This window comes from Vombatus ursinus, unplaced genomic scaffold (assembly GCF_900497805.2).
Source record: "Vombatus ursinus unplaced genomic scaffold, bare-nosed wombat genome assembly UNPS02014810.1, whole genome shotgun sequence".
Classification (NCBI taxonomy): domain Eukaryota; kingdom Metazoa; phylum Chordata; class Mammalia; order Diprotodontia; family Vombatidae; genus Vombatus; species Vombatus ursinus.
In genome coordinates this window covers 50,004,005-50,028,538 of record NW_020954588.1, presented here as the reverse complement: position 1 = coordinate 50,028,538, position 24,534 = coordinate 50,004,005, and the positions used below count along the sequence as shown (strand labels likewise).

At 44.6% G+C, this 24,534-nt stretch overlaps 1 protein-coding gene across 2 annotated transcripts in view; it reads left to right on the top strand.

Moving 5' to 3' along the window:
• The window catches only part of THAP4 (THAP domain containing 4), a 65,893-nt gene that overhangs the window by 2,325 nt on the left and 39,034 nt on the right, over positions 1-24,534 (top strand). For both annotated transcript variants that reach the window (XM_027876040.1, XM_027876039.1), the window contains exon 2: positions 3,235-4,376. In XM_027876040.1, the coding sequence (XP_027731841.1) occupies positions 3,560-4,376 (817 nt within the window). In that variant the 5' untranslated portion in view covers positions 3,235-3,559. The remainder of the gene's footprint in view (positions 1-3,234; positions 4,377-24,534) is intronic.

Sequence of the window (24,534 nt, the reverse complement as noted above, 5' to 3'; positions counted from 1 at the left end):
GGCACTGAATTGCTTCTTACTTTGATACCTGATGGATCCTTGACTTCCACAATTCAGTTAATCCCTCCACCAATGGAGACCATCCTACACTCTCCGCCCCTGATCATCCTATTTGATTTCTACTCATATCCTTCCATAAATCCTCTCTAGATGATCTACCTAATTCCGTTCATTATGTGTTTGTTATGTGTTTATGGGCCAGACAAAAAGTTAGGTGCTAGGGAGTCGAAGACTAAAAATAACTTTTCTTGCCTTCACAGAGTTTAAATTTTAGTTGAATATAACTCAGTCAACTAGGGGCAGTAGGTGGCTCAGTGGATAAAAATCTGTGCCTGGAGTCAGGAAAATCTGGACTCAGATACTTACTAGCTGTGTGGCCCTGGACAAGTTTCTTAACCCTGTTTACCTCAGTTTCCCCATCTGTAAAATGAGCTGGAGAAAGAAATGGCAAACTGCTCCAGAATCTGTGCCATGAAAACCCCAAACGGGGTCACGGAGACACAATTGAACAATAGCCACTGAATGAATCAGCAAGCATTTATTGAGCACCTGCTGTGTGCTAGACACTAGGAGAGGTGCTGGAGCACCATGTTAGAGGCCTTCTTTCTCTTTCTGTTCTGTTTCATGTGTACCAGTGCAGTGGGTGGGCTGCCTGGTATGCCTCACTTACTCTAGGACTGGCCCAGCTCCTTTCCCAGCCATAGCCAGCATTGATAGAGTTTATGCTTCTTCATGTGACCCAGGAAACACATAAAATATTTATTTCCTTGTCATTCTAAAATATAATCCCAGTGCACATTCATCTTCAGCCATAAAAGCTTTCAATGGGTTGGATGGCATTTCTAATTTTGGCTGATGTCTCTCACCACTTTTTGCATGATGCCAGGCGTAGTGCCTGGCAATAGTAAGCACTTAATAAATGCTTGGTTATTTGTTGACTTTATGTTTGACCCTCGTTTAACCAATGCGTTCCCTTTAAACCCTAGTAGCTTGTAAACTCCTTGAGAACATGGTGGTATCCCTAGGACATAGTTCAGCACCTTCACCTGTTTCAGGAAGTTTATACCCCTAAGGATGTGGATCTTCCTTTTCTCCTTGTAGAATGCAGTCTGTCCGTGCTTTTCCATCCTCTGTGGTCCTGGTCCACATTTTTCCCCTGGAGGAATCTGCCCAGTATATTGGGGTTCTTCCTCTAGATCTTTTGCCATTTCATGGGCACCGTTGCCTTCTTCATTCTGTCTGTCTGTGATGGCCCCTTCTCTCCTTGGACAGTCGCCACCACCTTGGGGCAGGTCCCATTCCCTCAGGTGTCTCCCCACTCTGGTCCATTCCCTACTGGCTATCGAAGCGATCGTCCACAGGTCTGAGTCACGTGACCCTCCCTACCTCCCCTCTAATTTAATAAACTCCAGTGGTTTTCACTTGCCTCTCGGAGCAAATATAAAGTCCTATTTGGCTTTTAAATCCCTTCCTAACCTGGCCCCTTCCAACTTTTCCAATCATCTTGCACCTTTCTCCCTTCCACAAAGTCTGCCATCTGCTTTGCTGTTCCTTGTCCTATCTCCCAGTTGGAAGCATTTTCAATGGCTATTCCCCATGCCTGGAATGTCCTCTGTCCGTATCTTTGCTTCTGGCTTCCCTGGTTTCATTCTGTCTCCCCTAAAGTCTAACCTTCTAGGAGAAGCCTTTCCCAAACTCCCTAATGTTAATGCTTTCTCTCTGACATTACAACTAGCTCGAATAACAGATCCTGAGAATTGGTCACATTATTTGAATCTGCATTGCATTTTTCTATAGAGCTGGAACCAATGACCTTATTTTTCGTAATTATTGCATTAATTAGTTCAAATTCAAGTAAATGTAACCACTTCACCGGATTCATTTTCACGTTGATTCATTATTCGTACTAATCGAACATAGCTGCATCTCCTCTTGGTCCCGTCCTATCTTGTTTGTATGGAATTGTTTGTATGTCATCTCCCTTGTTAGACTATGAGCCCCTTGAGGGCAGGGTCTGTTTTTTGCCTTTCTTTGCATCTCTAGTGCTTAGCACAATGCTTGGCTCTTAGTAAGTGTTTAATAAATGCCCATTCATTTGATTTACTTACATGATCAGCCTACTTCCTTTTCAGAGCACTAATCTGAATTAAATTCTTTACATCATGTTTTGTGGCATGATTTAGGTCATCCTCAGAAATATGCTCTAGCCTGCTTAGTACTCACTATGTATTTCTTCATTACTCTTTATATCAAAAGTGTTCTGATTTTTGGGAAATTCTGGTCTTCTAAGATTTACAGGTGTGATTACCACCAAGAAAACATTCACGTAAAAAATTGGCTTGGGAGCTAAAACACTGTGCCGTCCAGTGTGCTGTCCTCCTCCCATTCCTATTTGACCCCACCTTGTCCATCTCACGTCCCAGCTTTGTATATTCCTAGACCAATTCAAAGGACTGGCTTTCCAGTTGCATATCATAGTCTGAACCAGGGGTGGGGAGCCTGTGGCCTCGAGGCCACATAATGGCCCCTTAGGTCCTCAAGTGTGGCCCTTTGACTGAGTCCAAACTTCACAGAACAAATCCTCTTAATAAAAGGATTTGTGCTGTCAAACTTGGACTCAGTCAAAGGGCCACACTTGAGGACCTAGAGGGCCACATGTGGCCTCGAGGACCCAGGTTCCCCCAGCCCTGGCTTGGACAAAGGGGAACTCTCATCAATTTAATTTTTCCGTTCCAGATTATTAGGCTGATTTGAATAATCAGGGGTCCTGTTTGAAGGGTTCTATAACGTTTTGGTGCTTGATGCAGTTAGAACACTATTACCTGTAAATGAGGTGCCCTGGAAAGCTCTCTTAATCCAATCTAGAGGGAAACCCTCTTCTCTTTGCAGGATATCTATCTTCCAGGATGGTAATCAACAACTCTGATGAGCCTCAGTCTGTTACATGCCAGGCTTGATGGTACCAGGATTATCCAACAACAGACAAACAATATTTGTTGAATTGTTGAGGTGATTGCTAGGATGTCAAAGCCACGCTACCCCGTAACGCCAAAGGAAGAGATACAGCTTGTCATTGTTAGCATCAGTCGACCTGGAAACTGGAAGAAAATGTTGTTTCAGCTTAGTAAAGACTTAGAGCTTATGAAAAACCATCCTTTCGTTTTTAATCATCGAATTTTTTGTTTCTTCAATGACTGCAAGAAGTTTTTACTTATTACTTTAATTGTCTTACAGGTTCCCCCTTAAGGATTCAAAACGCCTGATCCAGTGGCTGAAAGCAGTTCAGAGGGATAACTGGACCCCCACCAAGTATTCCTTCCTCTGCAGTGAGCATTTCACCAAAGATAGCTTCTCGAAGAGGCTGGAGGACCAGCACCGACTTCTCAAACCCACAGCTGTGCCATCCATCTTTCACTTGGCAGAGAAGAAAAAAAGTGCTCGAGGTCATGTCCGAAGTAGGAGGAAGGAGGCTGGCCAGCCTCCCGGGGATGTGAGGGAACCCCAGGAGGAGGCGGCGTGTGAAGTTATCGAACGTTCACTGTCTGCGGATGAAGAGCCGATGGTAAAAGAAGAGGTTGGAAACATGGAACGAGCAGCAAGCCCGTCTGAGCAGGGGGTGGAGAGGCCCACCCCGATGGAAGGGGCTCCGGGGAGGACTTCTGCTGACAGTTTGGCCATTGAGCCCAGTGCCCCGAGAAAGCCGGAGAGACCTGCTCTGGGGGGCTGCGCTGAACCCAGTGCCCAAGCTGGGGCTTGGAATACAGACAAGAGCGGCATCTCCATTGATGACTTTACTCCTCTGGGATCAGGGGCGTGCAAATTTATTGGCTCCCTCCACTCGTACAGCTTCTCCTCTCGGCACACTCGAGAGAGGCCCTCCCTTCCAAAAGAGCAGCTGGACAGGAAAAGACTCAAGAGAGACGTGGAGCCGGGCTGCAGCCGCAGCAGCGTGGTGCCCGGCACGTGCTTGGCGGAGAGCGCCCCGACTTCCTCGTTGACCGCTACGCCTCAGAAGCCTTCCCAGAGCTCATCGGCGCCTCCGCCGGACGTCACTCCGAAGCCCGCCACGGAAGCCGTGCTCGGTCAGAAGGGAGACACGGACGCCAACCCCATGTCCATTAACGAGGTCATCATGTCGGCGTCGGGGGCGTGCAAGCTCATCGACTCCCTCCATTCCTACTGCTTCTCCTCTCGGCCCAGCAAGAGCCAGGTGTGCTGCCTGCGGGAACAGGTGGAGAAGAAGAACGGCGAGTTGAAGCTGCTGAGGCAGAGGATTAGCCGCTCGGACAACCAAGTGAAGAAGCTGCGGGAGAAGCTGGAGGAGGTCAGGAGACTCACGCTCCCCTACTTGAATGGCCTTTTGGCCCCGGACTGTGGTCAGTATTCCGCCGTCCCTCGGAGCTTTGGAAGTGGGCGTTGCCTAAGGTTCTTTCTTTGGAGGGCTTGTCCTTGTCAGAGGAGGGTTTCTTCCGTATTCTCAGATCTGGAGTTTTAAGTGGTTTCAAGGCCTGGTGACTGTCAGAAATTAATGTGGTTGTATCTAAAAGGCATTTCCAAACTTAAACCATTTCAAGATCACCATTTTTATTTCATTTTGTTTTTGCTAGGCAATACAGTTAAGTGACTTGCCCAGGGTCACACCGCTAGTAAGCGTCAAGTGTCTGAGGTTGGATCTGAACTCAGGTCCTCTTGACTCCAGGACTGGTGCTCTGTCTACTGTGCTACCTGGCTGCCCCAAGATCACCATTTTAAAAGTATGCTTATTACATGCACAAAGCAGGGGCAGCTAGGTGGTGCACTGGATAGAGCTCCAGCCTTGGAGTCAGGAGGACCTGAGTTCAAATCTGGTCTTTGACACTTGATACTTACTAGCCATGTGACCCTGGGCAAGTCACTTAACCTCTTTGCCTAGTGCCCCCCCCCCCCCAAAAAAAAACCATGCAGAAAGCCATGCAAGTGAATTAAAAATTCATTTAAACGATGAATTTATGATTCGTTTAAGCTAAAATTCTACCAGGACATCTTGGGTTCTGCTAATGGGGACGTACTTGACCAAAAAAGTGGGAACTGCTGACGTAATTCCCCAGTAAGCTGCTGTTCTGTTGAATCAGGAACAGCGTTGGCTTTCAGCATGAGAACCTTTTGGGGGAAATAGATTGCATCTCTGTCTGTCAGGTTGATTCATTTCTGGGTGCCCTTCACAGAAATGCTACAGCAGAGGATCAGGAGCAGGGCAGGGCCTAATGTGGCTTTGTAGCTATCATTTGGAGGGAATTCCTTTCCCTTCTTTTAAAGGGAAGGCTATTTCGTTGCATGAGGACAGTCAGTTCTCCAGTGTGAGACAATGACTCCGTTTTGTTCTTGGACAAAAGACCATTGGGTTTGTACGTCTGGGGAAGAGGCTGCAGTTGGGTTGCAGATGCTCTTTTCATTGACTGGCCAGTAAATCATTGGGTTCTTTGTTTAATTGAACAAAATCACTGTCAGTCACTTTTATACTAAGGCTTCTAAATACTTTCCATTTTCTGATCTCGCAAGTCATCTGTGCTCACTATACAATCACGGTGGGTATGGATAGAGGGGAAGTTGAGAATCTAGTGTAAGCATTAGCTTCTTAATATAACAAGTGAAAGCCTAAAATAAAAAACCCCCAAGTTCTGAGTAGGGAAAGGAAAATCCCCTTTGCTGCTGACATTCATGTTCATGTGAGCACTGTAAGGGATCTCAGGAGTCCAGGCCAGCCCAGCCTGCCCCAACATTCCTTCAGCTCTGGCATGTGCTGCGTGCAAGGCACCGCAGAAGCCCCCAGACTTAGACAAGGTAGAATGCCTGCCCTTATGGAACTTCACATTTAGGAGTGTGGGCATAAGACAAAGTCCAAAACAGCTAATTCTGATGGATCACCTGATATGATAAAGCCTGTATTTGCACCACATACATCTATGGAGTCTGAGGAGACTGTACCTGCGAATCAGGCAAGGCTTCCAGGAGGAAGTGGCACGTGAATTGGGCTTGAAAAGATGGAGATGGATCAGTGGGTAAAGAAGCCAAGATGGCATCGTAGGCCTGGGATAGTGTGAGCCATGATGCAGGGGCAGAAAGGAGATCCTTTTTGCTGAATCATAGTGGGTGAGAATAAGATATGAGGCTGAAGAAATCAGGAGGGCTTTGCCAGGAGGAGTGTGAACTTTACTTGGAGGGCCATAAAGAGCCACGGAAGCCTTTTAGGCACTGGGGTGACATGACCTGGCTCTGTGCGGGAGCGTAATGATTCTGGCAGCAGGCTGAAGGGCAGAATGGAGGGAGTGCAGAGTGGAAGCAGGAGGAACTTGTGTGAGCTTAGTGGAATGAGGCAGCTCGGTGGCACTGAGGGTCTGCACGAGGGCGGTAGCAGCCGTGTGGAGGCTGGTGAGATCCGTGGGTCCTAGACGCAGAGCTGGCCAAGACCGAGGAGATCTTCTCATCCGGTTCCTCAGTTGGCAGAGGAGACACATGCGCCAGGTCACATAGGGAGTGAGCATCAGGCAGGACTCATAAGGAAGGAAGGTCCCTCTGGTCCCTGGTCCCTCTGACTCCAGAGCCAGGGGCCACAGTCTCCCCTTGCTCGGGCTTGGAAAGGTCAGAGGGCTGGAGACTGAAGGAAGCCTCTGGAATTCGTAATAAGGAACTAATAGGTGAGTTTATAGTGGCTTCAGGAGAACAGAGAAGGCAGAGGAAGCCTGAGAGTGAGGAAGGAGAGGCATCCATCCAGACCGGCGCTTCTTGAACTGTGGGTCGCGACCCCATATGAGGTTGTGAAAAATTTGGCAACAAATTAAAGGTTTCTGAACCTGCAACAACCAAAAATTAATTAAAAATCAAACATGTAACAAATCCAAGGTGTTTCTGGCAGCGCTTGCCCATGCTGCCTCCTGACTTCACCGCAGCCCTAGTTCTGAACACAAAGCATGTGCCCTCTGCACCGTGCATGCCCTCAGGCCACACAATGCCTGAGGAATTCTGCTTAGGTGAAAAGGGGTCAGAAGTGGGAAAAGTGTAAGAAGCCCTGGTCTAAACAACTCCTGAGAAACTCCACAGTGACAGGAAGTGAGAGAGCGACGAGACCAGCTGCATGGAGCAGAAGGGGTTAAGGGATTTGGGGGGTTTGAGTTTTGTGTTTTTGTGGGTGGATGGGGCAGAACCGGTGGAGAGGAGCGTGGGCAGTAGCGCGATTGCTGGAGAATGAAGGAGAGGCGATGGGATCCAGGATTCAGGCTGAGGGATTTACCCCTGGGGGAGTGGCACTGTTCACCTTCCTTCCCTATGAGCAGAAGGCAGAAGGCAGAAGGCAGAGGCGGGCGGCGCTGGCTAGTGACTGATGATGCTCTTTTGACGAATGGTGTAAGGGGGGAGGGGCGGGCAGAAGGCTGATGGAGCCACCATGATACGGTTTCAGTGAAGCCAGGGTCTTTGTTTTAAGAGGATGGTGGAGTTAAGTTTAGGGGGGGAGAAGAATGTTGTAGATACAGCATATTTAAGATTCAGCAAAGGATTTGACCTATCCTCTTGCGCTTCCCGTGTGGACAAGATGGACCGAGGTGCCGTGGGTCCTAGTACAGTTAGCTATGTTCAGAACAGGTAGAAAGACTGGACCCCAAAAGCAGCTGTTAATAGGATGATGTCCACTTGGCAGGAAGTTTCTATTAGAGCATCCCAGGAATCTGTCATTGGCCCTCTGCTGGCTAATGTTTTTATTCATGATCTGAATGAAGATGTCCTTGTCAAGTTTGCAGATCAGATAAAGCCAGAACGAATAGATGGGATATGGGATGACAGTATCCAAAAACATCTTAATGGGCTAAACCTGATTGGATGAAATGTTATGGAGATAAATGTAAAGTTCTACCTTTGGGTTCAAAAAATTAATCTCACAGGTACAGAATGGGGGAGGTGAGTGACTTTGAGAATGATCTGGGGGTTGGTGGCCTGTAGGTTCAGTGTGAGTATGACATGGTAGCCTGATAAGCTACTGCATCATTAAACATGGCATAGGGTCTGGATCTAGAAAGAGGCAGCTAAGAATTGGCTTGGTCTTTGCTGCATTGAAGGGATTGTGTTTGGCTCTTAATGCTGCATTTTGGGAACCATACAGACAAGCAGCAGGGTGACCAATATGGACATCGTGCCGTGTGAAGGACCTGGAGATCTTTGCTTAGAGAAGATATGGTGGGATGGGAGGGACATGAAAGGCCACAAGTGGAAGGGGATGCCCTCATTCTGCTCGGACAGACCTGGGAACAGAAGGTTGAAGTCAAAGAGAAGCCTTTTGAACCAAGGGCTGCCTTCAGCTTCTTTCAGTGTCCCGGGGTGAGGGTAGGGGTGATGTACCAGTGAAGGGCCCACTTCCTTCTCAGACACCATATGTCGTAGATGAGATATAAATGTGTGTATATATATATATATATATATATATATATATATAGGCCTTTTATGCCACTTACAATCCCAGGTATTTGTTAGTCATCAGAGCAGCTTTCCAAGACTAGAAGTGGTAGACAAGGGACCTATCTGCAGGTTGAGGATTGACTCTCTACTCTGATGAGATCACAGGCTTGGATTTCTTTAAGTGCCTATTCCCGTTCTGCATTGTTTTGTGGTTACTTGTGATTTGGTTCTTATGAGACAGTATATTCTATGGCCCCCTATGAGATTATGACATTACATGCACCACAATTATTGGGACAATATTGGTTTTAAAGTTGAATTTCTGTAGCTGTGAGCAGTTTGAGGTGGTTGCATATGCTGTAGTTTCCCAAACACTATATCCTGATCTCCTGACAGTCATTTCTGGATCCAGCTCATTGTCCAAATTGACCGACAGTCTATCTACCTAGCTCTCTCTCCTCTCTCCCTCCAATCATCCATCCATCCATCCATCCATCCATCTGTCCATTCATTGCTGGGTATCCATGTATGTATGTGTGTGTATCTATGTGTGTACACATGTGTGTGGTATATTTGCATACGCACACACATACATTAGATGTGTCTTAGCCCGGCCAAATTACAGGTTGTGTCCAAGAGCTTGACGGGTCTTGATGGACAAACTGAACCAGCTGCCGGTGTCTGGAGACTATCCATTTTACTTACACTTGGTTTTCTAGATTGATAAGTAAATGCTGCTAGATTGACTGGTTTTGGTCACTGTAGTAGAATGTTCCAAGTACAGATGCTGAAGAACCAGTCAGATCGATTTGCAATCCTAGGATATTAACGCAGGAAGATGGCTACCCAACTTTTGAGGAAAATTTCTTGTACTTCATAAATTCTTAGAATGTGACAAGAATGAGATTTTCACAAGTTTTCCAGTTAATGCTTACCAGCATTCAAAATGAATATGTATTCTTGATCACTAATGAAAACAGATGAGGAAATTATTAGTCATTGTCATCAATAAACATTAAGTTCATTCTATATTTAAGATATTATGTTAGATGCCTGAGTTACAAAAAAAGCACAAGATGTGGTTTTTTTCTCCTAAGGATTATAGATCAGATTTGAGAAGGCTTGTCTTCATGCTTATGTCTTAATATGTCTTTGCTTTGTCTGGAATGTTTAGAGAACGCAGATGAAAAAGTTGAGGGACAACAACTTTAGGACCATGTAATAGTTGGTTTTCATGGACTTTGCTGTTGCCTTTTTAACCAAGAGATTCTCCATGAAGAAAACCGTCTTTTCCATGGATGCTTGACTGAAAAGTAAAGGAAACTGCCCCAACAGCCAGACTTTTGTAAGCACAATTTCCTGAGAGATCTACACAGATTAATTAGTGCAGTGCAGCCCTATTCAGTTTGCTTTAGAAAAACAAAAACAAAACTCAACTCCCAGCTGCCTTTATCTTGATATTCTTTAATAGTTCTGCTTAGGTGTTTTTAACAAATTTAAGGAGGAACTCAGTTAAGCCAAGATTTAAAAAAATCTAGCCTCCTTAGTATACTTATGGAGTCTCCTAAATTTTCAGCTCTTTTCAGTCATTCAACCTAATGCTAGCTTTCTCCTTGGGCAATTCTTTTTTCAGTCAATAATGATTAGGGTTTTTTTCTATTTAAAAATTTTTTAATGTGTACAGTTTTTTAAATTATGAACTTAATAAGCAACAAGAAAGCTGAATAATCCACTTGTCCCCAAAGAGAAGAGCTCATAGCATTGGTTGGGTAAAGTTGCAAAAAAGATAAATTTAAACATGTTAGAAAACACTTCCTAACAATTAGAGCTACCTACAAGTGGACTAGAGTAGCTGGGGAGGCATTTGGTCTTCCCTTCTCTCTCTCATTGGGTGTGTGTTATCAGGAATTCCTTTTCAGGAATGGTTTGTGTGAGATTGCTACAGAGGTCCCTTCCCGCTTGGAAAATCTGGGGCTTTTTAAGTGATAAATCTAACAAACATCCAAAATAAGGATATAAAACCACTAGAATTTAACAGAGTAGAGTCAAACAAATGGACAGCAAACAAGAAGTGGTTTGCTCTGTGTCCCTTTGCAAGTCAGGCCAAGTCTGAGCTCCCTTTGCCTTCCTCTGCTTCGTTCGGATTGCCTTATGAGCAGCGTGTATCTGTTCCTGTTCTGCTGGGCTTGCTTTGGATGACTGTTTAGATCTCACCATGTGTCTTTAGAAGCATTCTGTTGATTAATAGCATCATAAGTTGGTAAAATAATTTACCTTAATTTACTCAGTCATTTGCTAATCATCTGACACATACGTTGTTTACATATGTTTATATAGATCAGTATAACAAATGAGTATTTTTATATAACTTCAAATGTTTATGTAGGGCTAGAGCCTTTTTAAATTTTCATAATATCTTTAGGTTAAAGTCCTAGTAATTCAATCATTCAGTCAAAAGGCTATGAATGAATGAATTCGTATGAAAAGAATGAGTTTTGTTACATTTGTTGTAAATAAATTGCCAGATTGACCCCTTTCTACAGTCCCACCAGTAATGTGTCACTGTACCTACTACCTGCCCTGAAGCCCCACCAACTTCACTTTTGATCATTTTTTTTTTTACTACTTTTGCCATCCCAGTCAGCATAAAGTGCTATCTTGCGTACACCTTAATTTGCATTTTTCTGACTATTAGGCTTGGATTTTCTCTCTTGAAAGTGTATCTTTTTTTTGTTGTTTGACTATTGTTTCACTGGGGATCATGTGTTTCTTTTAATCCTAGAGGAGCTGATTCTTTGCTCTGCAAAATCCTTTTTTTTTCTGTTTGTTTTATTTTTTATTGCTTGTTTGCTTGTTTGTTTACTATTTGGTGAGGCAGTTGGGGTTAAGTGACTTGCCCAGGGTCACACAGCTAGTGTCAAGTGTCTGAGGTCGGATTTGAACTCAGGTCCTCCTGACTCCAAGGCCGGAGCTCTATCCACTGCACCACCCAGCTGCCCCAAGTTCACATTTTAAAAGAGTAGATTTTCTGAGATGTCAGCAGTCCTCAGATTGTGACATCTAGACTCTTCCAGCTACAACCTCTGAGTTTGCTTGTTTTCAGTTCTTGGGATAATTTCAAGCTTTGGGCACTTCTTTTTCTTCTATTTGTTTAGTATTGGCTAGAAGTCCATCTTCCTCTGGACTGACTCTTGTGAATTGAGTCTATTGATCCATGTTTTCTATTCTATTCTTCGTGTTGGTCACTTTTTTCAACATTTGCTCTTTGCATATTTTAATTCTAGCTTAATTCTCCCATGATTTCTTACTTTCTTCAAACTCTTGTTTGGCCTTATGATTTTCTTGTCATTATTAATTTTTTTGCCTAATTTCTATGAATGTGTCATTTATTCATTTGAAGATGTCACTAGGCAAATATTGCCTTGTTTCTTGTTTCTCTCTGACTTCCAAATACTTTTCCCCTAATGGGCTTCTCTCTCATTCTCTCTCTGTCTCTGTCTCTCTATCTCTGTCTCTCTCTCTCTCTCTCTTTCTCTCCCTCTCTCTCTCTCTTTCTCTCCCTCTCTCTCCTCTCCTCTGTCCTCTCCTTTCTCTCCCTCTCTCTCCTCTCCTCTCCTCTGTCCTCTCCTCTTCTCTCTCTCTCTTTCTCTCCCTCTCCTCCTCTCCTCTGTCCTCTCCTCTTCTCTCTTTCTCTCCCTCTCTGTCCTCTGTCCTCTCCTCTCTCTCTCTCCTCTCCTCTGTCCTCTCCTCTTCTCTCTTTCTCTCCCTCTCCTCTGTCCTCTCCTCTTCTCTCTCTCTCTCTTTCTCTCCCTCTCTCTCCTCTGTCCTCTCCTCTTCTCTTTTTCTCCCTCTCTCCTCTGTCCTCTCCTCTTCTCTCTCTCTCTTTCTCTCCCTCTCTCTCCTCTGTCCTCTCCTCTTCTCTTTTTCTCCCTCTCTCCTCTGTCCTCTCCTCTTCTCTCTCTCTCTTTCTCTCCCTCTCTCTCCTCTCCTCTGTCCTCTCCTCTCTTTCTCTCCCTCTCTCCCCTCTGTCCTCTCCTCTTCTCTCTCTCTCTCTCTCTCTCTCTTTCTCTTTCTCTTTCTCTTTCTCTTTCTCTCCCTCTCTCTCCTCTCCTCTGTCCTCTCCTCTTCTCTCTCTCTCTCTCTCTCTCTCTCTCTCTCTTTCTCTCTCTCCCCCCACCTTCTTCCTCCTTCCCCCTGCCCCCATATCTGCTTCTATGGATTCAGTTATCACCTCTGTATCAGTGACTTCCAGATCTCTCTCTTTAGGCCTCATCTCTTGTGAACTCCAGTCTCATTAGGTTTAGAGCTGGGATTAGGGTCAGGGCATGATAGCCTTCTCCATCTTGGGTGTCTTAATTGGAATCTTAAGTGCAACAGGTCAAAAATGTAACATTATTTTCTTCCCTAAACTCAGCTTTCCTCCAAAATCCCCTCTTTCTGTTAAGGATGCCACCATCCTTAGAGTCCCCCGAGTCTGCCATCATGCAAGTCATTCTTGGTTGTTCCTTCTCCTCCAACTCCCTGCCTAATGATCTCTCAAGCCCTGTAGGTTCTGCTGTCATACTCTCTCTCCCATCCATCTCCTTCCCACTCCCATGACCATCATCCTAGTTCAGACCCTGCTCCCCTCTTTTGAGCTATAGCTGTGGCCTCCTAGTTGTTTTCTCTGTCTCCAGTTTCTTCCCTCTCCAATCCATTTTCCATACAGCTGCCAAAGTGATGTTCCGGCAGTATAACAAAACTAACCAGTACCTCAGAGGCGCTGGTCTGGACATGTCACTCTTGCTCAAGGCTCTCTTTTGCCCGTGGGATGAAACACAAATTCTTCAGGCTGACCTGCAAACTCTCCATAATCTGACTCCTACGTACCTTTGAAGACTAACATCATATTACTACCCATCACACCCTCTACATTCCAACCCAGTTGACCTATTTGCTGTGGCCTGAATTCAGCAATCCATTTCCCACCACTCCACCTTTGAAAAGGCTGTCCCTTTGGTAGGAATCCACTCTCTTTCTCATCTCTGCCTCTTAGAATTCCAAGCTTTCTTCAAGGCTCAGCAGAGAGTTCCCCTGTATTCACAACCTTTCTTGATCTCCCCCCTACCCCCATTGATCTTGCTGTCATTTTTCGATTACTTTGTATTAGTTTATGTGGGTATGTGTTTTATCCCTTAGGTTATATGCTTTTTGAGGTTAGGTTAGATGCCTGTTGAGAGCAGGGACTTTAAACTAACCCCAGCACCTAACTCATTGCCATCCACATGGCAGGTGCTAAATAACCTCTGTTGGATTAGATCGCTTTCCATTGTTAGCGTTTCCGTCACTTTTGGTGATTTGTTTGCTCTATTATATCAGCAATCCCCTTTGCTTTACCTATTTTCTGTTTTTAATGTTTTTTGGTTTTTTTGTGGGGCATTTTGACATTTTTCTTCTTTTTTCCCTAGAAGTCATATAACCCTAAGAAAAACAAAAACAAAAACACCCAAGTAAAAAAGGGCTGCCTTGATTCCAGATCACTCCACACTCCTTTTCCCATGTTGTATCTAGCTGCTAGATGTCTGTTTACCAATGTATTTGCTATCTATTTTTCTCTTGTTATTTTTCATGAATTTGAGGGGTTGGTCAAAATGTGGATGCCAGGGCTGAGCTTGATGTTCACCTGAATGAAAGTTGGGACTGTGAGGAAAGTGCTTTTGCTATAATGAATGATCTGTGGTTTGGAAGTTTCCAGTGGTCATGCCAGGAATACTCATTGAAGGGGAACTATACTTAAGTTTTTATTGGTATCTTTTGCTTTCACTCAAGCTTCATTTCCCAATATGCTCCTGTCCCACCTAGCAAGTCATCCCTTATAGTAAAGAACAGAAAAGAAATGGAAAAAGAATTCAGCAAAACTAACCAATGCCCCAGCAGGCTCTGACAAATGTCTACAGTGGGAGGGGGAGGATAGTTTAACAACTGCATTTAAAAGTGAACATAATACAAAACAAAATTAGGAAATGTCCTAAGAAAAAGGTAAATAACATTTATAAAATGTTACCAGCATTCTTAAAGGTTATTGTATACTATATTACCATTTTACTGATACTGTTTCAGGGCTGCTGAATAAATATTTTTTTTTTAAGTGCAAGCCTAAAAACTCAGTGAGAAATACAACTCTACATATAGTAAAGAGAATGTGTTTCATCTTTATGCTTAGTTAGAAACTGTTACTAGAAGTCAAAAGCAGGAATGAGGGAGGCAGTGTACCGTGGATGCCAATACAATATCCATTGCTAAATAGTAACTAAAAGAATATCAGGAATGGTGGGAAATAAAATAGGCATTTAGGAGTCTTGGTCCTGGAGGAGCCACTGAAAGTAGGGAGGGGAGGACAGGAATCTTGCTGATCCTTAGGAAAGGTGGAGGAAGAGGGCAGATCTGGGGGAAAAAAGAACGTCTTGGACCTTCAGAAACCCAAGGCAGGCCAGCCTCTGACGTCTGCCTGGGGCAGAGCTCGTAAGGACCAGCCTTTCAGAGGACACTCTTTTCCCACCCCCTACATCTGTGACTCCCTCAGAAGACTATATTAGAAGGTAAAGGGCTGATTTAAGGCAAGCCTGCATTCACACGCTTACACAAACCCACCTACACCCACGTACTGTGAGCCCGCGGTGTTATTATCCCTTCCCCGTTTACTCTGGATGGAGATAGATTTTTGTTCCGTGGACTTTCCTCATTGAGTTGCATGATTTTTGCTACTGCTTCTTTGAATGATTTTTCAGTGTGTTTTTTTTTGTACACACTAACTTTTTCTTTGTTAACTTTATCACACAACATCATCATTACCAAAAGCTTTACTAATTATGGCATTACGGCATCGTTTTTCTTGAAAGCCCTCTAATAGACAAGGATGCTGGCTGAATTACATTTTCTAATTTGGGCTTTGTTTCTAGAATCACGTGTATTCAGGAAGATGTGAGCACATCTTCATTCTTTATTGCGTCATGTTTATGCATTTGAACATATTTTAACTCTCTACTTTTTCTTAGCTATTTCACAATATTTATTCTGCAATATCGTGCCCCAATTTGTAACTCCAAAGTCACTGGTTTGCTCTAGAGTAAACATTGGTCAGCTTTTACTTTTCCCTGTGTTGCTAAAGGCTGTGCTACCCGCATCCAAGTTCTAGCAGGGCCTGTCAAACTGGGAAGCTTTCGGTTATAGTCCCTCAAATGGACAGTCGTCTAAAGACCATGAGTTTGGCTAAACACAGACTTAATCTAAAAGGGTGGTCACTAGGTGATGGGTGTGTGGGTGTTGGTTTTGGAGGCTGAGGAAGCCAAATATGGAAGGGTTACTATTTACATGAGTAGAAGGATCGTCCACGTTGGGAAACTCGTAGGATTCAGACAGGCCAAGAGAAGAAGACATTTAAAAGAAAGATTCAGAGCAGACTGATGTGACTGGAACAGAGTAACAGTGGCAGAATAAGGCTAGAAAGGTACACTGAGACAGACTGTACAGGACCGGAAATGCTAGGTGTGGACTTGATCTTGTCAGAGATGGGTAGACTTCGCAGTTTTCGAACCCGGGGAAAATTGTTCTTTTTCTTTTTTTCTTTTCCAATTTATTTATTTTTTTAGTTTTCAACATTCACTTCTACAAGATTTTGAGTTCCAAATTTTCTCCGTATCCCTTCCCTCCTCCTACCCTGTGATGATGTGCATTCTGATTACCCCCTCCCCTAATCTGTCCTCCTTTCTATCACCCTTCCCTCTCTTAGCCCCTTCCCCCTACTTTCTTGTAGGGTAAGATAGATTTCCATACCCAGTTGAGTATGTATGTTATTCTTTCCTTAAGCCAAATCCGATGAGAGTAAGATTCACTCATTCCTTCTCACCTCCCCCTCTTCCCCTCCACTGTAAAAGCTTTTTCTTGCCTCTTTTATGTGAGATAATTTACCCCATTCTGCTTCTCCCTTTCTCCTTCTCTCAGTACAATCCACTATCACCCCTTAATTTTATTTTTTAGATATCATCCTTTCACTTTCAACTCACCCTGTGCCCTCTGTCTATATATATATATATATATTCCCTCCAACTACCCTAATACTGAGAAAGTCTCATGAGTTACAAATATCATCTTTCCATGTAGGAATGTAAACAGTTCAACTTTAATAAGTCCCTTATGATTTCTCTTTCCTATTTACCTTTTCATGTTTCTCTTGAGTCTTGTATTTGAAAGTCAATTTTTCTATTTAGCTCTGGCTTCTCAAGAATGCATTAATTCTTCTACCTCATTGAATGTCAATTTCCCCCCCTCATTGATTACACTTAGTTTTGCTGGATAGGTGATTCTTGGTTTTAATCCTAGCTCCTTTGATCTCTGGAATATCATATTCTAAGCCCTCTGATCCCTTAATATAGAAGCTGCTAAATCTTGTGTTATCCTGATTGTGTTTCCACAATACATGAATTTTTTTTTCAGGCTGCTTGCAATATTTTCTCCTTGACCTGGGAACTGTGGAATTTGGCTATAATATTCCTGGGAGTTTTCCTTTGGGGATCTCTTCCAGGAGTTGTTTGGTGGATTCTTTCCATTTCTATTTTACGCTCTGGTTTGAGAATATCAGGTCAGTTTTCCTTGATGATTTCTTGAAAGATGATGTCTAGGCTCTTTTTTTGATCATGGCTTTCAGGTAGTCCAATAATTTTTAAATGACCTCTCCTGGATCTATTTTCCAGGTCAGTTGTTTTTCCAATGAGATATTTCACATTGTCTTCTATTTTTTCTTTCTTTTGGTTTTGTTTTATAATTTCATGATCCATCATAGAGTCATTAGCTTCCATTTGCTCCATTCTCATTTTTAAGGAATTATTTCCTTCAGGGAGCTTTTGGACCTCCTTTTCCATTTGGCCAATTTTGCTTTTTAAGGCATTTTGTACTCATTGGCTTTTTGGACCTCTTTTGCCATTTGGTCTAGTCTATTTTTTTAAGGTGTTATTTTCTTCAGTATTTTTTTGGGTCTCTTTTAGCAAGCTGTTGACTTGCTTTTCATGATTTTCTTGCATTACTCTCGTTTCTCTTCCTAATTTTTACTCTATTTCTCTTATTTGATTTTCAAAATCCTTTTTGAGCTCTTCCATGGCCTGAGACCAATTCATATTTTTCTTGGAGGCTTTGAAGCTACTAAGCTTTGACTTTGTTGTCTACTTCTGAGTGTATGTTTTGATCTTCCATGTCACCAGAGTGAGATTCTGTGGTCTGAGTTTTGTTTTGTTTTTTTTTTACTGTTTGCTCGTCTCTCCAGCCAGTTACTTGACTTTTTAACTCTTTGTTAAGGTATGCTTTGCTTCCAGTGTGGAGGGTGTACTGTCCCAAGTTTCAAGGGTTTTGTGCAGCTGTTTTCAGAGAAACTTCTAGGGACCTATAAGTTTTCAGTTCAAGGTGGTATGATCTGAGGAGAAATGCATATTCCTCTCCTGGTCTGTGCTGTGGTCTGTGAGTGACCACAAGCACTCTTTTCTGCCCTGGAACTGTGAGGAGGCTTTCTTCTCCACTGCTGCCACGAGCTCTGCTATGCCGTGCTCCTCCTCGCCCCATCACTGTGACCCAGATCCAAGTATGGGCAAAGCAACAGAATTGTGCCTCAGTGCCAGCAAAAGAATTCCTGCAATCTCCTTCTGATCAGTTGTTCGATCCCCCTACCATCTGTGAACTGAGAGTTCTGGAAGCAGCCGCAGCTACTGTGGCCCCACTCTGAGGCTGCGCTATGGTCAGGGCTGGGCTGGGCTCCTCTCTCACCCAGGTCTGACAGACATTTCCCACTGACCTTCTAAGTTGTCTTTGGTGTTTGTGGGTTGAGAACTCTGGAAACAGCTACAGCTGCCCATGATTCAGTCCTCTGAGGCCTGCCCCAGGTTTGCTGGGGCCCCATCTTTACCTGTGCAGCCCACGCTGAACTGCACTCCTCTCCCACCCTGGCACAGCATATCTTTCCCATTGACCATCAAAGTTGTCTTGGGCTGGAAATTTGTTTCACTCGGTCTTTTTCTGGGTTCTGCTGCTCTAGAATTTGTTTAGAGTCATTTTTACAGGTATTTGGAGGGGTTTGGGGGAGAGCTCAAGCAAGTCCCTGCTTTTACTTTGCCATCTTGGCTTCACCCCCCCACCCCACCCCCCGAAATTGTTCTTTTTCAAAAGATTGTTCTGGTTGTTGGGGGTAGGATAGAATGAATAGTGAGGGCGATCCCAAAGGCAAGGAGATCATTCCTAGTAGACTATTGTGGGAATCTGCCTGCTAACTGAACCATTAAAGTCAAGGATGCCTCCTTCCTGTCATCTCCCATGCCTGAAACCTCCATGTTTTCTCTGACTCAGCCTTTTGCCTGCCAGTCACTTACAAAGTCCTAAAGATTCTGCCTCTGTGATCTATCTGGCATGCATCCCCTCCTATTTCCATTGTCCCCTCTGTAGTGCAGCCCATCATTACTCTCCACGTGAACTATTTCCAGAGCTTCCTGGCAGCTCTTCCTGCTTCCCTCCCTCCTCCCAGTCCATCTTTCACACTGCTGCCAGAATTCCTTCATGTGTGGATCTGGTGGCGTCACTCTGTTTGCTTGATCTTCCAAGTCCTTTACAACCTCGGGCCACCTGACCTCTCTAGCTTTCTTCCCTTCTGTTCCTCTCAATGTACTTCATGCCCCAGCCATACCGCACTATTGACCCATCCTTGTATATTCCCTTCACCTTCACACGAACACACTTCTGCTCATGTTCTTTCCTCTGCCTCAACTATTCCTCTCTCTCTATTAACCTGTGGAGTTCTTATCTATTCTGTAAAGCCCAACTCATATGCTGCCTCTTCTGTAAAGCTTTCCCTGGCCCCCACAGCTAGCAAAGACCTTTCTCTTGGCCCTGATTTCATTTGTCAGTGAGTCAATAAGTCAATCAGTCAACAGGCATTTATTAAACACTTACTATGTGCCAGGTACTATGCTAAGCATACAAATACAAGTAGAAAAAAAGATAGGCCCTGCCCATAAGGAGTTTACGTTCTTTTTTTATTGGTTTTATTTTTTTTAGGAGTTTACATTCTAATGGGGGAAAACAATATATAAAAGAAAGCCAAAGGGGGTAGGGGGCAAGGGTTCAAAGTGTAAGAGGAGCCAGGGAAGGTTTCAGACTGGGGGCATGGTTGAGGAAGTCCAGAGCTCAGCCAGGAAAGGAATGAGCATTGATTAGGTTCCAGCTATGTGCCAGGAGCTGTGTTAAGCACTAGGGGATACAAGGAAAGACAAAAAAATGGTCCTTACTTTCACAATTTAGGGGGGAAAGAACATGCAAACAACAGTGTGCAGACAGGGTATTAATCAAAGGTGTTAGCATTAAGGGAGATTGGAAAAGGCTGCTTGTAGAAGGTGAGGTTTGAGCTGGGACTTGAAGGAGGCCAGGGAAGCAGCCAGGAGGCAGAGATGAGGAGGAAGAGCATTCCAGGCCTGGCCATCAGCCAGTGAATGTGCCTGGAGACAGAAGGAGCAGCATGGAAGCCTGTGTCACAGAACCCATGAGGATGAGCGAGGCATCAGGAGACCAGAAAGGCTGGAGGGGGCCTGCTTGTGAAGGGATTGGAATGCTAGACAGGATGGGAGCTGCTGGAGTTTATTGGTCAGACCCGCACTTTAGGAAGATCTCTTTTTCAGCTGAATGGACTGGAATGGTGAGACCCTTGAGGCAGGGAGACTCACCAGTGGCCTGTTGCAGTAGTTCAGATTTGGGGTGTTGAAGGCCTGTAGTAGCATGATGACCGTGTCTGAGGAGAGAAGGAGGCAGTTATGGGAGATGTTACGAGAATAGGATTGATGGGACGGCACCATATCAGAGGAGGGAGTGAGAGAGACTGAGGACTTGAGAATGGCATCTATCTTATGAGCCTCAACAGTTCTACAGTTATCAGGAAGGGGGGAGTATTTGGGGGGAAGAGAATGAGCTCAATTTTTGACATGTTGAGTTGAATATGTCTCTGAGACATTCAGTTTGAGATGTTCAGTAGGCAGGTGGATATTTGAGACTGGAGGTCAAGAGAGAGTTTAGGGCTGGGGCAAGTAAATCTGGAAATCATCTGCATTGGGATGATCACTGAAGGCATGGGAACAGATGAGGTCAGCATGTGAAATCATGTGGAAGGAGAAAACGTGAGGACAGAGCCTTTGGGACAACCGTGGCTAGCTGGATGAAGCGCCAGCAAAGGAAACCAAGGAAAGGTCGGACAGGTTGGAAGAGAGCCAGGAAAGAGCAGTGTCATGAAAACCTAAAAGGGTAAGTGTCAAGGAGAAGATGGTGATGGATAGCATTAGAGGCTGCAGAGAGAGATGACTGGTAACTTGGGAGAGAGCAGTTTGCACTGAATGATGAGGTCAGAAGCCAGACTGTAGACAGTTATGAAGAAAGTGAGAGAGGAAGTGGAGGTAGCGTAAATGGCCTTCTCAAGGAATTTAACCACAAAAGGAAAAAAAGCTAGGCCATCCCAGCCAGTGGGGGTGGATAGAGCAAGTGAGGGTTTTTGAAGAAGAGGGAGATGTGGACATGTTTGTAGGCATTATGGAAACTACTAATAGACAGATTTAATATTTTAACAAGAGTATAGATAACAGAGGGGGCAGTCCTGTGGGGAATGGCATGGGATCACTTCTGCATGTGGAATGTTTTTTCTTGGCAATGAAAAGGGCCACTTCTTTATGGGAGACAGGGAAGAAGGAGGGGATTGTGGAAAGCATCTGAATAATGTGAAATGAGGTGGAGGGGACGAGAGGGCGCTTTCTGTGAATTTTTCAGTGAAATAAGAGGCACGATTTTCAGTTTTAAGAGTGGGGAGAAGAAAGGCACCTTTTCTGAACATTGTCATCCCTCTTCTGTGCCCTCTGCCTCATGGGAATGGGATGAGGCGGTATAAAAGGACTACCTTACTGCGGTGAGGACCCAGATGAGATTAGATACATAAATTTGTAGTGAATCCAGTTAACATAGTTTCATGGTTTTTCCCAGCTTCATTCATCACTATGTGAGTAGAAGTAAGTGCACAAAAGGTGGGGGAAACCCAAGTTTGGCATTTGACAGGGCAAGATCAGTGACAGGATAAGGTGGCAAGGTACACAAGAGAAGAGGACAGTGTAGCATTGAACTGGTTTGCCAAGGGGTCAAGATGGGAAAGGAGAAGTATAACCAATGCAGACACGATAGCCAGCGAGAGACCTGAGGGGTGGAGAACTGGAAATCACATTGAGGAGGAAGAACAAGGTTTGGGGCTGCTAGGCAGAAGGAGAGATGATGTGATTTGTGATCAGCTAAGGGAATTCCAGAGTTCACAAACATGAAAGTGGAACACTTGTAGGTGCTGGCAAGATCCAAGGGTGTGGCCATCTCTGGGGGTAGTTGAGGTGGGTAGAGAAATTGGGCATGGGAAATGAGTAAGCTGAGGAACTAGTAGGTCAGGGTATTTGAGGGAGCATCAGTATATATATTGAAGACCCCTGTTATGAAGGCAGGAGTTGGGGAGGAAAGACTGAGATTGAACTCAGGAAGGAAGCAAAGGGAGTGTCCTGGAGGTTAGTTGACAATAGCTACCAGGATTTTGATTGGGTGGTAGATGGGGACTGAGTTAACCTCCAACTGAGGGTCACTGAGGGATGGAGTGAGAGCCTAGAAATACCTCTGGTGTGGCTTTGTCTTGGAGTACTGTGTTCCATGATTATTTATGTCATAGTTCATTCTCATATGATAAGATGGTGAGAGTTGGAACTAGTTCTTATCTCATCATGTATCTCACAAGTGGAGTGAGCCTAGCATTGTGTTCTGCACCCAGTTATAGGTGCTTGTGTGGACTGAGTTGTTGAAGTCAGGAATGAAGAGATAAGAATATCCATTAGGGTTGTGGCAGTGTAAACAGAGAGAAAGTCATTGCCACACGTTGGTGAAGGAAAACCCAGCCTAACGTGTGGCCGACTGGCTATCCGGAGGGTGAGGATAAGGGAATGAGAAATGACTCAGAGGTTTTGATCTTAGGTGTATGGGAGCACGGTGGCCTCATTGGCAGAAGAGTATACAGGTGCTCCTGAGAGACCTTTGGACCGTCATTAGGAGCAAGAACTGGTTTTGTGGGGTGCTGATAGAAATCAGCATTTTAGTGTTTGACATGATGGGGTGACATTGAAGTAGAAATATCCAACAAGTAACGGGCTGTGAGTCTGAAGCCCAGGAGAGAGCTGAAAATGTCGATTTGAGGATTATTCACAGGGAGGTAACAGTTTGAAGCCGTGAAATTTGCTAAGATTCCCAAGGGAGAAGAGTTTAAGGGGCCCAGGGGACCAAGGACTAAATGTTAAGGCACAGCTCTTTTTTTGTTTTTTGGTTTTTTTTGGTGAGGCAGTTGGGGTTAAGTGACTTGCCCAGGGTCACACAGCTAGTGCGTGTCAAGTGTTTGGTCTGAGGCCGGATTTAAACTCAGGTCCTCCTGACTTCAGGGCCAGTGCTCTATCCACTGCGCCACCTAGCTGCCCCGGGCACAGCTCTTTTAAGGGTTAGAAGGATGAGAAAACAAGGCAGTGACACAGAAGAAGAGTCAGAAGGAGAAGCAGCATCATTTAGTATATGGGAAGCCAAGGAAGCAGGTTGGTTTTTGTGTGGGGGGGGTGGTTCTTTTTTTTTAGGTTATTTACAGCACTGTCATTTCCAGATATAGTGCCCTGTCCCCTCCCCACCTCTTCCCTCTCAGCACTGAACCTTCCCTTGTAATAAAGAAAAACTATTAAGCAAATGCATTGATCTGTCCTCACCCTAGCCCAGCCCAGCTCTGCCAGCAAGACGGGGGATAGGTCATTGTCTGTTCTCCTGAACCACTGTGGTCCTTATCAGTACTCAGAATTTATTGTTGTTCTAGTATTGGGTGTTCCCACAAGTTAGGATTCTTTGCGTCATTGTGCATATGGAACCAGTCCTGCTTCTCTCTACATCAGCTCACATCAGTCTTCTCATATTTCTTTGAGTTCTCAGATTTTATTGCATAGGATGACAGGATCATCTGTTTAGCACTGGAAGAGTCCAGCCCCTTTACTTTACAGGAAATGTGAGACCAGAGGTCTTAAATGACTGGCCCAGATTCCCACAGCCAGGTTGTGTTCTGGAGCAGGCTTCAAAGCCACGTCTTCTAGACTTCAAGTCCAGGACTCTATTGCACCACACTGCCTCTTACATCCCTATACCTAAGTTGGTTCAGCCGTTCCCCATTCGGCAGGCACCCACTTTGTTTTTGGTTCTTTGTTAGGCTAAAAAGTGTTCTGGCATGTATTGGAACTTGTGATCTGATCTTTCGCCTCCTTGGGGTACAGACCCACTGTGAGGGGGTGGTAAAGGTTATGAACGGATTAGTTTCTTTTCCCACATAATTCCAAATTGGCTTCCGTGATAGAACAACAAGGAGGAGATTTGAGGAAGAATGAGGTAGTTCAGAGTTTTACCTGTTGAAAGTCAGTTAAAATACAGAGATAAAAAAAGCCCGTGGATTGGGCTTTGGAAATCCTGGTCTTTTTGAGAGGGCAGGTTCAGTGAGTTGGTGAGACCAAGAGCTTGATGGAGGCCATGGGCTCTAGAGGAAAGAGAGCCAGCCCTGCTGTCAGAGGCCCTGAGTGGCTGGGAGGCCTTGCTCTTCTCACAAATTGTGAAAGCCTAGATTTGCTCCCTAAAGAGGAGCTCTCTTCCCAGGCTGCTGCAGGCTGCTCACCTTTTTCATCTCTTGATTCTCAATGAAGTTTTTCAACATTTTTTTGCCATTCTTCCCCTTCCTACCTTTGTGTTAAAGTTGACAAGTATGGTCTGAGCAAGTTTGCCGTAGAATTTCTCTGCAAGAGGTGTTGGCGCATAATTTAGAAAACATTTATGAAACACACCTACTGTGTGCCAGGCACTGAGCATGTGAAGACAGAAATGGAGCAGTCCCTGCCCCCAAAGACCTTCCATTCTGTAAAGGGAAGCAGCAAGCATTTATGAAGTGCCCACTTCCTGCTGGGCACTGGAGGGTTAAAGAAAGTCAAAAGCAAGCCCTGTCCTCAAGGAGCTTATAATCTGATGGTA